Source organism: Procambarus clarkii, chromosome 22 (assembly GCF_040958095.1).
Source record: "Procambarus clarkii isolate CNS0578487 chromosome 22, FALCON_Pclarkii_2.0, whole genome shotgun sequence".
Taxonomy (NCBI): domain Eukaryota; kingdom Metazoa; phylum Arthropoda; class Malacostraca; order Decapoda; family Cambaridae; genus Procambarus; species Procambarus clarkii.
The window spans coordinates 41,684,407-41,702,651 of NC_091171.1; the positions used below are offsets into that span (position 1 = coordinate 41,684,407).

The window sequence follows — 18,245 nt, forward strand, 5'->3', positions numbered from 1 at the left end:
TCCCATCTCTCACAGCCCCTACATTGATCTCAAGGTAATTATATAATTGTATACATGACGAATGACTTGCAATTACTGCTTAGATTGTGATTTAGTGCCCAATAACCCACTGCACTATGTAGAGTAATAGCTCTCTAGCCTCGACTGTGGCAGAGAGGAGTGTATAATAAGTAAACTTCTCAACCAATATATGCCAAACCATCCTGCGAGATGGAATATTAGGCCTAAATCCTCATATAGATTAGATCAGCAGCACGGTGCCGTGTACAATAGTTAATATATACAAAAATAATCATGAAGCTTGCTCACTATTAAAATAAAAATTCAAATTCAATATTTTTATTCTAAGAGCGTGTTTAAAGAACATAAGAGTAATGTATCTTGAGGTAACCTCAAGATGTACAATTGTGGAGGCAGAAAACAACTGTGGCAGAAAAAAAATGAAGTCACCATTACGCAAAGCGTTTCGGCCAAAATACACTGACATTTTTCCCTCAGTTCAGCTACTGAGAGAGCGAGATGTGCTGTCCTCAGCCCAACCCAAGTTAGAGGGACGAAACAATCAACAATTGAACATTCTCCTAACAACTGTTGGCTATTCTTGTAACACTCAAATTTCTATGAGTATCTCTGACTTCCTATAGGGGAGTAGAAATAGCCTAAGCTACTCTATCCCTTTGAGATGTATTTTCTTGTCTCAGTAAACATAATTGAACTCTGACTTCCTTTGCTCAATGCTACATTTAAATAGCTTGCAGTCAGATTATGACATGCTTATCTCTGAGGCCAGACATAGATATATATATGCATTCCTAATAAGGGTTCAGAATAAAATTGTTGTATATCTCTTCACCAGTCTATCCTCCTGTTTTGGTAGTACTTATAGTAATGATGAGGACCATAGTATATATACCGACGTACAATGAAATTAGAGAGTACAAATCGGCACTATTGAGTTGGACAAACCGGAAAACTATTTTTTACTTATGTTACAAAGACAAACTAAAGTAACCTTTCTAGGCCTAATATACGATATATGTGTGCTATACTAGGCCTAGGAATATTATAATTTTTTTTAGCTTCATTTTTTCCGACTATTAAATAAATAGTAGTTATATTATCTAATTGCTTATAACGGCAATCTTCGTACTATGGTGCACATAGTTACAAGAACTATCTAGAGAAGAGAATGGGTTGCTCTTCACACATTGGACTGCAAAATCATGATGAGGTTGAAACTCTTGCCAAGCTTACAGTAAAAGAAGACAATGTTGAACATGATATTAAGCTCAAATAGAATTCTAAAAAGTGCAATTAGATGAAAACTCGTAGAGGAATCAAAGAGAGCAGATATACACACATCAAAAGTCTCCGTGGTGTAGTGGTAAGACACTCGCCTGGCGTTCCGCGAGCGCTATGTCATGGGTTCGTATCCTGGCCGGGGAGGATTTACTGGGCGCAATTCCTTAACTGTAGCCTCTGTTTAACGCAACAGTAAAATGTGTACTTGGATGAAAAAACGATTCTTCGCGGCAGGGGATCGTATTCCAGGGACCTGCCCGAAACGCTACGCGTACTAGTGGCTGTACAAGAATGTAACAACTCTTGTATATATCTCAAAAAAAAAGGATAACATCAGCGGTGTATGCAAGGCTGGCAAACATAAGAACTGCATTATGCACCCCATACCCATCTTGTGGGCGGTAGTGGAAAGGGTTACAGAGGCATTATGTGCCTCTGTAACCCTTTCCACTACCGCCCACAAGATGGGTATGGGGTGCATAATAAATAATTCAGAAACTTGTGTAAGGAATCATTCAAAACCTTGTATTCCTCATATGTCAGACCAATGCTGGAATATGCGGCTCCAGCTTAGAGTCTACAACAAGTCAAACACATAACGAAGTTAGAAAAGGTTTAGAGGTATGCCACCAGATTAGTCCCAGAACTGAGAGGTATGAACTACGAGAAAAGATTGCTGGAACTGAACCTCACGATACTGGAAGACAGAAGAGTAAGGGAAGACATGATCACTACTTATAAAATTCTCAGAGGAATTGACAGAGTAGACAAAGATAAATTGTTTAGCACGGTTGGGACGTAAACAAGGGGACACAGGTGGAAACTGAGTACCCAAATGAGCCACAGGAACATTAGAAAGAACTTTCTCAGTGTCAGAGTAGTTGGCGGAACAACCGTGGACATCTTCAAGAGGAAACTACATAGTTTCCTCCAAGGAGTGCCGGACCAACCAGGCTGTGGTGGGTATGTGGGCCTGCGGGCTGCTCCAAGCAACAGCCTAGTGTACCAAACTCTCACAAGTCAAGCCTGGCCTCGGGCCGAGCTTGGGGAGTAGAACACCCAGAACCCCATCAAACAGGTATCAACCAGTTAACAGATGGAATGCATTAGGCAGTGGTGTGGTGGAGGCTGACTCCATACACAGTTTTAAGTGTAGATATGATAGAGCCCAGTAGGCTCAGGAGTCTGTACGCCAGTTGATTGACTGTCGAGATGCGGAACTAAAGAGTTGAAGCTCAAACCACGTAAGCACAACTAGGTGGGCCAGAATTTGGCTCCAAAATATGGCTCAGGAGCCAGATTTGGGATATTTTGAAAACTACAGGGGGGTTTGGGCAAAATTTGACCTATCGCCGTTTTCAGTAATTGACATATTTTCGGTGTAAAAAGCAGTAATATCAAACTGCAAATATGTGCAGACAGCCAGAATTTGGCTCCAAAATATGGCTCAGAAGTCAGATTTGGGATATTTGCGATATTTTGAAAACTGCAGGGGGGTTTGGGCAAAATTTGACCTATCGCCGTTTTCAGTAATTGGCATATTTTCGGTATAAAAAGTAGTAATTTCAAATTGCAAATATGTGCAGAGAGCCAGAATTTGGCTCCAAAATATGGCTCAGGAGTCAGATTTGGGATATTTGGGATATTTTGAAAACTGCAGGAGGATTTGGGCAAAATGTGACCTATCGCCGCTTTCAGTAATTGGAATATTTTCGTTATAAAAAAGTAGTAATTTCAAACTACAAATATTTGCAGAGAGCCACAATTTGGCTCCAAAATATGGCTCAGGAGTCAGATTTGGGATATTTTGAAAACTACAGGAGGATTTCGGCAAAATTTGACCATCGCCGTTTTCAGTAATTGACATATTTTCGTTATATAAAGTAGTAATTTCAAACTACAAATATTTGCAGAGCCACAATTTGGCTCCAAAATATGGCTCAGGAGTCAGATTTGAGATATTTGGGATATTTTGAAAACTGCAGGGGGGTTTGGGCAAAATGTGACCTATCGCCGTTTTCAGTAATTGGCATATTTTCGGTATAAAAAGTAGTAATTTTAAACTGCAAATATGTGCCGAGAGCCAGAATTTGGCTCCAAAATATGGCTCAGGAGTCAGATTTGGGATATTTGGGATATTTTGAAAACTGCAGGGGGGTTTGGGCAAAATGTGACCCATCGCTGTTTTCAGTAATTGGCATATTTTCGGTATAAAAAGTACTAATTTCAAACTGCAAATATGTGCAGAGAGCCAGAATTTGGCTCCAAAATATAGCTCAGGAGTCAGATTTGAGATATTTGGGATATTTTGAAAACTACTGGGGGGTTTGGGCAAAATGTGACCTATCGCCGTTTTCAGTAATTGGCATATTTTCGGTATAGAAAGTCGTAATTTCAAACTGCAAATATGTGCAGAGAGCCAGAATTTGGCTCCAAAATATGGCTCAGGAGACAGATTTGGGATATTTGGGATATTTTGAAAACTGCAGGGGGGTTTGGGCAAAATGTGACCTATCGCCGTTTTCAGTAATTGGCATATTTTAGCTATAAAAAGTACTAATTTCAAACTGCAAATATGTGCAGAAAGCCAGAATTTGGCTCCAAAATATGGCTCAGGAGTCAGATTTGGGATATTTGGGATGTTTTGAAAACTGCAGGGGGGTTTGGGCAAAATGTGACCCATCGCCGTTTTCAGTAATTGACATATTTTCGTTATAAAAAGTCGTAATTTCAAACTGCAAATATGTGCAGAGAGCCAGAATTTGGCTCGAAAATATGGCTCAGGAGTCAGATTTGGGATATTTGGGATATTTTGAAAACTACAGGGGGGTTTGGGCAAAATGTGACCCATCGCCGTTTTCAGTAATTGGCATATTTTCGGTAAAGAAATTCGTAATTTTAAACTGCAAATATGTGCAGAGAGCCAGAATTTGGCTCCAAAATATGGCTCAGGAGTCAGATTTGGGATATTTGGGATATTTTGAAAACTGCAGGGGGGTTTGGGCAAAATGTGACACATCGCCGTTTTCAGTAATTGACATATTTTCGTTATAAAAAGTCGTAATTTCAAACTGCAAATATGTGCAGAGAGCCAGAATTTGGCTCTAAAATATGGCTCAGGAGTCAGATTTGGGATATTTGGGATGTTGTGAAAACTGCTGGGGGGTTTGGGCAAAATGTGACCTATCGCCGTTTTCAGTAATTGGCATATTTTCGGAATAGAAAGTCGTAATTTCAAACTGCAAATATGTGCAGAGAGCCAGAATTTGGCTCCAAAATATGGCTCAGGAGTCAGATTTGGGATATTTGGGATATTTTGAAAACTGCAGGGGGGTTTGGGCAAAATGTGACCTATCGCCGTTTTCAGTAATTGACATATTTTCGGTATAAAAAGTCGAAATTTCAAACTGCAAATATGTGCAGAGACCCAGAATTTGCCTCCAAAATATGGCTCAGGAGTTAGATTTGGGATATTTGGGATATTTTGAAAACTACAGGGGGGTTTGGGTAAAATGTGACCCATCGCCGTTTTCAGTAATTGGCATATTTTCGGTATAGAAAGTCGTAATTTCAAACTGCAAATATGTGCAGAGAGCTAGAATTTGGCTCCAAAATATGGCTCAGGAGTCAGATTTGGGATATTTGGGATATTTTGAAAACTGCAGGGGGGTTTGGGCAAAATGTGACCTATCGCCGTTTTCAGTAATTGGCCTATTTTCGGTATAAAAAGTACTAATTTCAAACTGCAAATATATGCAGAGAGACAGAATTTGGCTCCAAAATATGGCTCAGGAGTCAGATTTGGGATATTTTGAAAACTGCAGGGGAGTTTGGGCAAAATGTGACCCATCGCTGTTTTCAGCAATTGATATTTTCGGTATAAAAATTCGTAATTTCAAAGTGCCCGGCGCCTTGTTCTTGAAACCCATACTGTAATTGTTTCATGGACCTCTGCAATGGTTATGTGTTTCATAAGGTGGCATTCATTGCGAATATTGTTAAGGTCTATTGTTTGCGTCGGAAAAGTAGTGCTTCAGCTCCTTTATCGACTTGAGTTGTAATTTCCCTTTCATTAATTGGGCAAAAGTTTAAATTTTCTTACGGTTTTTTTGCTGAATATTTTTTCCCAAAACTTCGTGAATTCCTGTTCTTGTTCTCTCTCCTCGTAGAGTTTATTTCCTGTTGCGTCTATGATGTAGGGTGTTTCCTCAGCTGAGTTTCCCATCAGGGTTTTTACTTTTTTTCCGGAACTTTCCTGGGTTTCTGTAGTCGGCTTGGATTTTGCTTATTAGGTCATCCCATTTGTTGGTGTACTCTGTTTTGCATAAATCTTGCAGTTCCCTTCGTAGTCCTTTGCGCTCGTTCGTCCGCTCACTTTGTTTTATGAGTTGTAGAAGATTGTTATAGCTGATTGTTATATCTATATCTCGCTCACACCAGGGGGAATCCTCCCCAGCCCCCTAGTGTGAGGGAGGACGCCCCCCCAGCCCTCTGGTGTGAGGGAGGACGCCTCCCCAGCCCCCCTAGTGTGAGGGAGGACGCCTCCCCAGCCCCTTAGTGTGAGGGAGGACGCCTCCCCAGCCCCCTAGTGTGAGGGAGGGCGACTCCTCAGCCCTCTGGTGTGAGGGAGGACGCCCCCCAGCCCTCTGGTGTGAGGGAGGACGTCTCCCCAGCCCCCTAGTGTGAGGGAGGACGCCCCCCCAGCCCTCTGGTGTGAGAGAGGACGTCTCCCCAGTCCCGTAGTGTGAGGGAGGATGCCTCCCCAGCCCCCTAATGTGAGGGAGGACGTCTCCCCAGCCCCCTAGTGTGAGGGAGACGCCTCCCCATCCCCCTAGTGTGATGGAGACGCCTCCCCAGCCCCCTAGTGTGAGTAGACGCCTCCCCAGCCCCCTAGTGTGAGGGAGACGCCTCCCCAGCCCCCTAGTGTGAGTAGACGCCTCCCCAGCCCCCTAGTGTGAGGGAGACGCCTCCCCAGCCCCCTAGTGTGAGGGAGACGCCTCCCCAGCCCCCTAGTGTGAGTAGACGCCTCCCCAGCCCCCTAGTGTGAGGGAGACGCCTCCCCAGCCCTCTATCTTACAGGGAACTATCCCCAGTCTCTGTACCTAAAGCCTATTAATTTCATTGACGTCAATGAGATAATCCTTTCCCTTAAAAGCAAGTCTGGTGCCCTTGAGGAAATACCAACTTTAATCTACAAAAAAGCCTCCAGATCTTTAGCCCCTGCTATTGCTTTGCTCTTCAACAAGTCACTTGAACTCCAAACCTTTCCAGATATTCTAAAAAAAGCGAGAGTAACGCCTGTCCACAAATGTGGTGATCTCACAGATGTTAACAACTACAGACCTATATCAATCCTGCCAAACTTGTCAAAAATTTTTGAAAAACTAATCTATAAGCAGCTTTACTCATATCTAGCCAAACTCAATATACTTAGCCCTTGCCAATATGGCTTCAGGCCCAAAAAAAGCACTAACGATGCACTTATTAGTATGCTTAACTCGATTCATACAGCTCTTGATAAAAATGAGTTCCCTGTTGGGTTATTTGTGGACCTGCGTAAAGCTTTCGATACTGTCAACCACCAAAACCTTCTTCTTAAATTACATCATTATGGTGTCAGAGGACACTCCCTACAATACCTCAAATCCTACCTTACTGACAGGCTCCAATTTGTTTCTGTGAATAATACAATTTCTCCCACCCTACCCATCAACATTGGTGTTCCCCAGGGCAGCATACTTGGCCCTCTCCTCTTTCTCATCTACATTAATGACCTTCCAAATGCCTCCCAACACCTCAAACCAATCCTATTTGCTGACGACACAACCTTCATTTACTCCAGTCCTGATCCCCTTGCTCTAAATGCCACAGTAAATACTGAGCTAAATAAAGTCCATCTGTGGCTAACTGCCAACAAACTCACCCTTAACATTGACAAAACTTTCTATATTCTGTTTGGTAATAAATCCTCTAATCAAATAAATCTCAAAATAAACAATACCCAAATTTGTAACAAATTAGATGGCAAATTCCTTGGCATTCTCATTGACCACAAGCTGAATTTCCAGGGACACATTCTAAACATATCAAAAAAAGTTTCAAAAACGGTGGGCATTCTTTCTAAGATCAGATATTATGTACCACGCCCTGCCCTGGTGACTCTCTATTACTCCCTTATCTATCCATATCTCAACTATGGTATTTGTGCTTGGGGCTCTACTACCCAAAATCACTTACGTCCTCTAATTACTCAACACAAAGCTGCTATTAGGACAATATCCAATTCTGGCCCCAGACATCATTCGTTACCCCTACTCAAATCCCTGAATATGTTAGACATTAAGTCACTGCACATTCTCTCATGTGTATTATACATATATAAAACGCTAAACTGTAATGCCAATCCTGATCTCAAAAGCTTCATAGAAGGTTGTAACAGAACCCATGAGCACCACACCAGAAATAAATACAGTTTTGATATTCCTAGAGTACGACTTAATCAAACCAGAAATGCTCTACAAATCAAGGGGCCCAGAATGTGGAATGACCTTCCCAACCATGTTAAAGACAGTACCTCTCTCAACCAGTTTAGGTTAAAAACGAAGCTATACCTAATAAATTCCCTGTAACCTACCTTACCACTCTATTGTCAACCCATGTATGTTTTTTTTTTTTCAAATCAACGCTGTTTTAATGTAATTTTCTGTAATAATTTGTAATTGTATTTGTGCTGTTTTTTCAACAATGTTCCCCCCTCTTTTACCTCTATTTTTATTTGTACTCAACGCATTTTTTTCTTTTTACCCATTAGTTTTAAGCTTTAGTCAGTAGTGTTTTTTTTCCTGCCCGAAACGCTTTGCGTAATAGTGGCTTTAGGCATTGTATGTACTAGCTCTATCTGTAAAGCCAACAAACTTTGTAAAATCTCTTTATGTATGTACCTTTGCCTAAATAAAAATTATTATTATTATTATTATTATTATTATTATTATAGTGTGAGGGAGACGCCTCCCCAGCCCCCTAGTGTGAGGGAGACGCCTCCCCAGCCTCCTAGTGTGAGGGAGACGCCTCCCCAGCCTCCTAGTGTGAGGGAGACGCCTCCCCAGCCCCTTAGTGTGAGGGAGACACCTCCGAAGCCCCCTAGTGTGAGGGAGACGCCTCCCCAGCCCCCTAGTGTGAGGGAGACGCCTCCCCAGCCCCCTAGTGTGAGGGAGACGCCTCCCCATCCCCCCTAGTGTGAGGGAGGACGCCTCCCCAGCCCCCTAGTGTGAGGGAGACGCCTCCCCATCCCCCCTAGTGTGAGGGAGGACGCCTCCCCAGCCCCCTAGTGTGAGGGAGACGTCTCCCCAGCCCCCTAGTGTGAGGGAGGCACCTCCCCAGCAGAAGGGGAGCACATGGAGACAGTTGCCAAGTGCGCGCCAGTGAAGGACGACTGTGAAGAACAACTTGGTGTACCCCACTCTCCTCCAGTTTTAATGTTTTACCGGATAACAATACAATATTATACGTATTCAGGTAGTTAACTGGTTCCTCATGCGTTTTACATTATGTGTCATTATATATTAATGTTTGATACATGGACTTAAGTGTATTTATATAATAAACATGGGTAAGGCTTCGTCCACCTTTTAAGGTACGAAAAAAAAGCTGTGGTACATGGTAACTTGTTTTGATCCTTAGTGGTAATAGTTCAAAGTATAAAGTTTGTTAGAATACAAATGCAATTTCATCTGATTTAAAGTCTGTTATTGGGATTCTGATGCGTTTGTATTTGTTTTTTTCCAGTTCAGTGGTGGTGGTTAACCAAATATTTTTAAGATAAGTACCCTTATCCTCCCTTGTATGAGAAACAAGTTGTGTTGAGAGCTAGAGTACACAGTAGAGTGAGAGGAGAGTGTGGTGAAGTGAGAGACAAGTGTGATGAAGTGAGAGACAAGTGTGGTGAAGTGAGAGGAGAGTGTGGTGAAGTGAGAGCAAGTGTGGTGAAGTGAGAGACAAGTGTGATGAAGTGAGAGACAAGTGTGGTGAAGTGAGAGGAGAGTGTGGTGAAGTGAGAGCAAGTGTGGTGAAGTGAGAGCAAGTGTGGTGAAGTGAGAGGCGAGAGTAAGGAAGTGACAAGTGTTGCTGCTGGACAGGTAGAGCTCTTAAATTACTTCTTGCAGACACTTGGAAGGGCTATGTATGGGAGCAGGTGTGGAGTACTGACATTGACGGGTGAGGGGAAGGGAGAGGACAGTTAGTGTGAGGTGTGACAGGCATGAGAGTGAGCCCCCAGAGTGGAGGTGGTGGAGCTGCACTCTTGTGAGAGCTGCCCGGGGACGCTGGCACGTAATACCTCTTAATATGGTAGTTATTAGGCCTTGAATATAATGGTACGAGTGCTTACAACATCATTTTTAGTATTTGGTTTCCCTCTTAAAGTTTTCCAAGTAATAACTAGGCAGCAAAGGTTAGTATAGTTCATTTATTACGCAGTCAAGTCTCTTCGTCAGTGAGTGGTGGTGTGAAGGTTAGAGAGGCACTGGCACTAAAGCACAGAGGCACTGAAGCACAGAGGCACTGAGACACAGAGGCACTGAGACACAGTGGCACTGAAGCACAGAGGCACTGAGACACTGAGGCACTGAGGCACAGAGGCACTGAGGCACAGGCTCAGGAAGTGACTACAGTATATTAGTCTTTCGAAGCCAGTTGCAGTATTGATGTTAGTGCTGTGTTACTGATTGCTCTTTTAGGTGTATTACTTGTAAGCTTATATACAGTATATGCAAGGAAAATTCTGTGTTGAGTTGGCTACTGGCTGGTTATGCTCAGATGAGTATAACTAGATCTGAATAAATCAATTTATAATAGTATGTGGGAAATATTTGACTGCATAATATAGGTGTATGAGAAGATAATGAGAGTGGAAATTAGTGACAATGAACTCAAATAGTGCATAATTGATTTTAATGTGTAGATAGATAGATTCTCTCGTGTAGATAGACTTTCTAGTGTCTAGTCAGAAAAGAATACAAAATTATTGTAACATAATTTGTTGGTTATTTGCATAAGCTCTTGTCAGCTTACTTTAATGTGTAATTTCAACCTAGGGTAAAAATCAAGTACTGTAGAATGTTTTGTGGGAGTAAAACTGGAACATAAGAATATTGTGCAAGATGAGTGACAGACGAGTATTTGAGTCTTTGTGTGTAGACCCTGGCAGGCGAGGTTTCAGCTATGATTCTGCTCTTCTGGTTGATGTGGACCGGGCCTTGGATTTTGATGAAGCTGTCATCCGTTTAACGACCAAATGCAATTCCATCGTCACCCAGCTCCGGACCTTGGGTCATCACATTACTGAGTTCTCAGTCACTGCCACCAAAGTTAGCAGCTTTGAGCCTATATCACCTGCTTCGAGTACCATTAAAGCTATGACTTGTGGAAACACAATAAGGTGCCCCATCATATCTGGCACAAACACACCAGATAGTAGAAACCTGAAGGTCATGGAGGAGCAGTGGTGTGGTCTGAAGCAAAAGAACTATTCAGGCATGGTGGCCGTAGCTCGTCTTTCACGATCATCCATCCCAAGAAATGGCTCTGGTGGGAGATACTCTGTCCGAGCACTGACGGAGGCTCTTCTTGGTCACATTCAGGCATATTTCATGTTTCAATCATACAGTCCGGATTTTCAGTGCTTGACAACCTCAGAAATGGGCAACAAGATTGAAAGTGCAGGAGATGAGTATCTGATATATTTGGTGTACCGTATCCAGCCTCTTGGTAATGCTACTGTACACAAGAGGATCAGAAGGCAGAGTGAGCTGAAGAGATTGGAGATAAACTGGTGAGTCACATGTAAAGCCTTGTAATGTTTGAAGTTTAGCAAGTTTGTAGGAAGCCAATTTTTAGCAAGTTTGGTGACTTCCTAAAGATTGGAAGCCTAACAATTCCAGGAAGATCATAGGATAATAATTTTAAGGAATTTATAGGGTAGGCCTGAGATTTCTAGGGTATTTGTGAGGTAACAATCATAACGAGAAATTAAGAGGATGGGCTGAAATAATCAGTTTGAAAACACCATGAAGCTGCTAGTGTACATGGCAGTTTTAGTGGGTATTGTATGTAAATACTGTACAACCATTGTGCATTAAATTTAAAGATAGGTGAAGGGCATTTTGAAATTTTTTAACTTTAAGTTTTGAAATACATTACTGTACTTTCTCCACTTTCCCTAGTCTCTCTCCCTCTTGGCAAATAAATAAGTTAATCGGTACCATATTTACACACTGGTTAAATTCTTAGTTAGAAAAAGTAGAAGAGGGATAGAACAATTACCAAAAGAGAGAGAACTGAAAAGGGGAAACGGAGCAAGAGTCAGCTGATAGTGTTGTAATAAATGCTGTATGAATGAAATTAGATAGCTTAGTGTATCAGATGTTATATTGCACTTCACTAAGAAATGATCTTGTTAGCCAATTCTTTCCAGCCCATCAAGAGATCCAGTCTACTGTAATCAGAGCAAGATCTCGCTGTCCATTGGTTACCTTTAAATAATTTAAATGGAAGGCAGCCTTGCCTAACTATTGAATATTATGTGAGGGAAAAATATTATTTAGGAATGAACCTCTATTTTCCAATGTTCTTAGTCAATCCTGTATTACCACTATGAATATTTATCCATTTTAGTCAAAGGGATTAGAAAGAGTGCTACATTCACTGTTCTAGGAGATTATGTTTTGGACAGTTAGACATTATATACCGTATATAATATATGTAAAAATTGTACCAAATGCAGTATAAATATGAACAAAATCTAAAGACAATTAGCATGAAAGGGAAAGGTCATTTACATGGCTTTCATATATACTGTACAATACACCAAGCTGCTTCATAAATTTTAGGATAAAATGTGTATCTTTCACAAGTTACTGTTCTTGGAAACTGGTGGTAGTTTTTATCACTTGTGTGAGTAATCAGGTACAAATTTAATTAGAATATTCCTCATTGGCTAAACCCTTTTCTCTGGTAAGAATAACTTTTATAGTGGAGAAACTTATCACTATTTGGTCACTTGTAGCTTAAACTAATTTTGATGCAAGCATTCTAATTAAATAAAAAACATTTAGTTGTCATTTATGTGAATAAAATGTTGAGCAACAATTATAATTCAATAATAAATGCAATAATTAAATGTTTTTAAAAACTAATATAAGAATATCCATTGAAATAATTGTTCCATTTCATGCATTTGAAGGCCCTTTGCGCCAAGTATGGAAAAGAGGCGCCGTCGGTGTACATCTGGTGAGAGCAGCATAAGCAGCACTAGCAGTAGTACCAGTTGTAACACTAGTGGTGGCTCTACCTGCATGACTCCACCTGTGTCACTTGCACCTTGTCTTGTCTCCCAAATAGCAGCTACCACAACACACGGCAGACATTCTGCAAGAAGTCTGAATCCAGGTAAAATGGAATTAGAAAATGGTAGTATGTACAGTGAAGTCTCTCTTAAACCAACTGGTTTGGGACCGAACACTGTGCAGATTCAGTACCTGTACTTTGGTGCAGTCTCAGAATCTTAGCCAAACTTCTCATAACTTTATCATTACTGTTTAGTCTTTTATTTACTCAATTTATTTGTACAATGTTGATATTTAAAGTACAGTACTGTACTTTGTTGTAACAGAATTTACAAATGAAATTATTTAAATGTAAACAATAAAATATATTTTATTTGTATGTATGTCCTAAGATGAGACAGTTACAGTGGTCTCAATTATACAAATTAATTAGCACCAAATGCATTTAATCCTGACTAGTTTTTTTGCCTTATCTTAGCTAAAATGTCTATTTTGTATTTGTTAAAATTTATAGAGCAATGCATTTGGCTTCATTTTTAAATCAAATTCATGTGATAAGTACTGTACCTCTTTCAGGTATTTGCTATGAAAACAAGATAAAAATTAAAATGAAAAGTGGTGGTGTGCTTTTGTTAAGTCAGTCTGGTGAATTAGGCAGCCTCGATCATTCAGATTTCCTGTTCCTGTATGACCAAACTTTGTTATAGTGGCACACTGTTTTTGCACCCTGTCAGTCATTTGTAGTTTTTTATCCAAGTTATGCTGTAATACATACCCGAGTTTACCTAACAGTAGTGGCCTTGACAAGGACAGGAAGCTGGCGGCTTGTTGAAGGTTCCTCCATTTGCCTTTATAATCTTTTCCTGTTCTCAGTTCTACAATGTGCCTTGTCAAGCTTGGAACCTTTGCTCCTTGTTTGTGTTACATTTGACGTTTTGAAGAAATTTTCTGGATCAAAATCCACCAAATTACTGTATTCAGTACAGATATTTTAAAAGTTTCAATGATATCTGTCATCTGGCCTGGTTTGTAATATTGTTAGCCCTGTGGCCCTCAACCGTTCCTGATACGAAAGATGACATCTCTGGAATGATTTCTGTTGCCCGGTGTTGCACTTTCTCCTGAGCAACTATGTCCTTCTGAAGATGGGATCTCCATGCTTGGATACAGTTTATATCATCTTGGCTTTTTTTCTATCACTGATGATTTTTTTTGTTATGCCTACCTTGCCACATAGTTGTCTTCAATATTATGTAGTATTATTACAGGATAGAGTTTGATCACCAACAGTGTTGGAAAAAATGGCAGCAAAATCAGGAACTTTTACCAGTTAATTGTTAGGATACTATATACAGTACAGAACTTTAATTAAAAGCTGCTTTCAAATCTGCTACAGATGCTTGATTTACAGAGAATTGTATGGAATTGCTTGCTGCTTTACATTACGTAAATGCAAATATACTGTATTTTGTTTGGGGATTCAAGCTGTCATGGCCAATATGACAAAAACAATGTGATACTTTAGGATTTAGTTTGAGTTGTCTCTGGGAAGGTCCTCTCAGCAGTTCTTAGAGCTTGTGTGCTGGTGCTGCCAGCCTTAAGATTGTGCCAGGTCTCTTGACCTAGAGGGGAAAAGGACCAATGTTAGTCTCTTTCTATAAGGTGAGGAAAAGCCAGGGAATTGGCTGGCAACTATGGTGACCCAAGGGTGACTGACTGACTTGCACTCTCACTTGCATACCTGCTGCCACCAGTGATGCATAGGCTTCTACAGAGACCTAGAGTTCTGATTTCTAGATGCTGTAAATGGTGTAACATTTCTTGAAAGGTTTTTCTATGGGAGTCTGTGCTTATTTTGTTCCTTCTTGGCGTCAGTTCACGTTTCCTCACAAGTTACCATCTCGGCTGAGTTTGAGTGTCATTCTTTCTGGGATTTCAGTGTCAGTGTCCAGGTAGTGTCCTGGCTTGGTCTCAATGCCAGACCTGTTGAGCATGTGTCTTGGCTGGCCCCAGGTGACCTGAGCTGCTACTTGGTGGTATGTATGAGTACTGGAGCATGATTTTTTGCCCTTGGCAAACTATCATTTCAATTATTTTATTTTTGTTTTCTAATCAAGATTAATGGTTTGTTTTGCTTTGCTTGTACTTCAATTTATCTCAGTATTAGTATTTTGTGATATCTCGGTGTATTTTGTGAGGTGCTCCCCTCACCAGATTCTTTTCCTGGCATTCGGTAGGCCTGGAAAGGTTATGAAGCCTGAAAATGTTATGGTTTTATCTGTGGTACTAGAGCCTGATGCACTAGGAAGCTACTGAGTGTTGCCATAGAAAATCCATTTTATTACAGTATTTTAGTGCTTGATTTTATGTTTCAAGATAATCTACGCCTGGTGAATGGAAATACCTCCATTAATCAGGTCTGATCAAAACATCCACTGGGTAGTAAAATTTAAGAATGCAGGTACAGCATTCATAATATTTTTGAAATGCCATTGTACATGTTGGTTACAAAATTGTTTTCCTGTTATAATTTTCAGAATGTTGAACATACAGTAGTTGGAAATTTAAGCTTTCACATATTTCAGGTTGTACAGTGAATGATGGGTTTGGTTTAGACTTGACCAATTGGTCTACACCAAGTGCACTAAAGGCTATTCATATAAGAAGTACTGAAAATAATCTTGGCTTCCACAAAACTCCCATGAACCTCAGGAGCAGGAAAAGAGAAATACCTAAAAAATCTACAAGGTAGTGTGTTTTAGTTTTGTTGTATGCACTGTGTATATTAGATATTTTATTATTTTACAATAATTATTCTTACATGCAGAATTGAGGAAGTGTGTAAATTTTTAAATGTGCATTGTGGTCAGATGAAGAGCATAAATCTTATTTAAAAAATGTCCATGGTCACAAGCATTTCAGATTTGACACTCTAGCATAGCTCATATCCTTCAGTTCAAGAGCCCATTTAGTAGAATGCCTCAGTGCACACAATCACTGTATATGTTATCTTTAATCTGATTCATGTTTGTGTATGTTTAGAGTATTTGTGACTGGTGGTAGAATTTAAAAAACAAAATGAACATCAATTCATTTGTACACACAGATTGAAGAATGCTAAAGCTTCAGTGCGGAGGCCCCAACATAAGCTATCAGCGAGACGGCTTCCATAACAGTACTGTACGGTGCAGTAATTACTTTTATCAGCAAGCTGGCAGATAATCTGTACAGTAAATCAAAGAACTGAACTCTTATTTTTTTTTTATAACAGTTATGTGAATTTCAGCCAATGTGAGAAAAGGTAAATAACATTCATTACTCAATATTTATCAGTGTAGTAACATATTAGAAAAATGTGCCCCAGCTTTAATATTTGCTCGGTTGATCCCAAAGTTGAAAAAACACAATGTGGGTCAATACTATAATGCACCCTGATACTTACGTTATTAAGGATCCTTCTTGGTCCAGATTATGTATAAGCATCATTATGCATCAAATCATAAGGATTTGGCAGCTTTCAAACTGAATAAAAGTACAGTATAATATATACGAGTACTGTACTTTGACAGTTGAACACATGATGGCATATAGGATATTACCAATGACTTTAAAAGTGTGCCAATATTAATAGGGATGTATTGGAGGATGCTAGTTAAATTAACAAAAACAAGACACCTCACAAAATAGTGAAATTTGTTTAGAGTACTGTATTTTGAGTTGGATAGGTTTGGTTAAAGTGCAGATAAAAATAATTTGATCTCGTTAAATGAAAGGTTTTTGGATTTATCTTTCACTGGGAGTAACTTTTTTTTAAATCTGCCTCACTTTTAAAGCTAGTTTATAATGTATGTATGTATGTAAATATATTAATGTTTTCTGTATTGCAACAGTACATACAAACTCTTCCAAATAATACAAAGTGTGTCTTACTAGATATTCTGCCTCATATCCCATTCAATGATGCCTTGCTGTCATAGTGGCTCAGTGCATACAAAAGTGTGTAGTGTACTAAAATTATATATTAGATTTGTTATATTATAGATATTATATTATAGATATTTGATTTAGATATTATATTATAGATATTTGATATTATAGATATTTGAAAGAATACTACTTATAATTACTGTATGTATAATGCTCTTAATTGAATATTAGCTGAGGTTTCTCAACTTTTGATATTAAAAGAAATGTAATTGATATTTGAACAGAATAAAATGTATTCTGAGGTACTGTATATATTACTGTATATTGAATAGGAGAGGTGTATATTTTAACAAGAGGATAGTGTACTATATGTTGGCTATACAGCCCTGATTTATATTTGTTTATGTTGTGCATAATAGTAAGTCTCACTAATAAAATAAATCATTTGAGGATGGTCAGTCATTCGTACTAGTACGAAATCTGTACTAGTTTTGATTGGCTTCTTCTTAGATGATACTAGCTCAGTTTGTCACTCTTGGTGACAAAATGTTCAATACTTATATGTGTAATAAATTTTATAATAGGCCTCTATGACCCTTATATCAAGGTAGTTATAGATGTTGAATATTAACCCCTTACTAGTGATTGTCATTACAATATGATATTTAGTTTTATAACTGATAAAGCTAACCACCGATAAGATTTAAAATGGTTTCATACTTTGTGAAAATAAGATTTATCGCTTACACTATTCTTCTTAATTAGCATGAAGACAAATGCACTTTCTTCTTGGCATTATTTCCCATAAACAGTTTCATATTCTCCTGACACTTCTTACTCAATTTTTCTATTGTTTTTCTTACCACCCTTGATTTTTTTTTTACCCTTCTCGTCTACACTTTTTATTCTTCACATGTCCAAATTATTCAGGTATTCTATCCTTTATTTCCTTTCAATTTCACTTATTTTTATTTTTTTTTTTTTTTTTGTCTTTCTGACAAATCCTTGCTTAGTGATGACACTCCAGAACTTTGGTCAGTATCTCTTTTGTTAATTGATTTTTTTATTCAAAATGTTTTTAAAGGTGTCAAGGTTTTGTAGTTAGACATATTTTTTTTTAGGAAACCCCAGAAAAATCTTATGCTATTAAATAAGCGAGTGAGTGGCCAATTAATAAACCTGAACCACCAACCACAATTATAACTACTGCTGCAAACTCCACAACCACCACTTCATACAACTCAGTCACAATCATAATCCTACTGCAACTATAATTAATATTAAACACTATAGTAGGCACAATTACAAACACTTACACCACAATTATCACTCCATCCACCACAACATAGCCATCACTATAACCACCACCATATCAACATGCCTGCTGCTACAAGTATACAATCACGTTCTACAACTTTTCCAGTGCCTTGCTCCTCTAAGGAGCCAATTACACTCAGCATCGAATTCAGCATCCACACATCTGATATAAATATACACAAGCTGAGCTCTGAACTCACTTGGGCTCCAATCGGCACCAGAAGAATACCTCTAGTCTCTTATTCTCCATCAACGCATTCAATCTTCACCTCTGCTGGAACTTCACCTCAAGCAAGTCATTATCTTGCTTCCTGCTATAATATTCGTAATGTTCAAATAATATACTTGTTGTTATTA

At 39.3% G+C, this 18,245-nt stretch overlaps 1 protein-coding gene across 1 annotated transcript; it reads left to right on the forward strand.

Moving 5' to 3' along the window:
* The first annotated feature begins 8,664 nt into the window (after positions 1-8,664).
* Positions 8,665-18,245, forward strand: LOC123759978 (uncharacterized). The gene is made up of 5 exons (XM_045745263.2): positions 8,665-8,817; positions 9,088-11,131; positions 12,542-12,747; positions 15,230-15,392; positions 15,751-18,245. Exons 2-5 carry the CDS (start codon positions 10,461-10,463, stop codon positions 15,815-15,817), a joined length of 1,107 nt encoding a protein of 368 aa, XP_045601219.1. The 5' UTR covers positions 8,665-8,817; positions 9,088-10,460; the 3' UTR covers positions 15,818-18,245.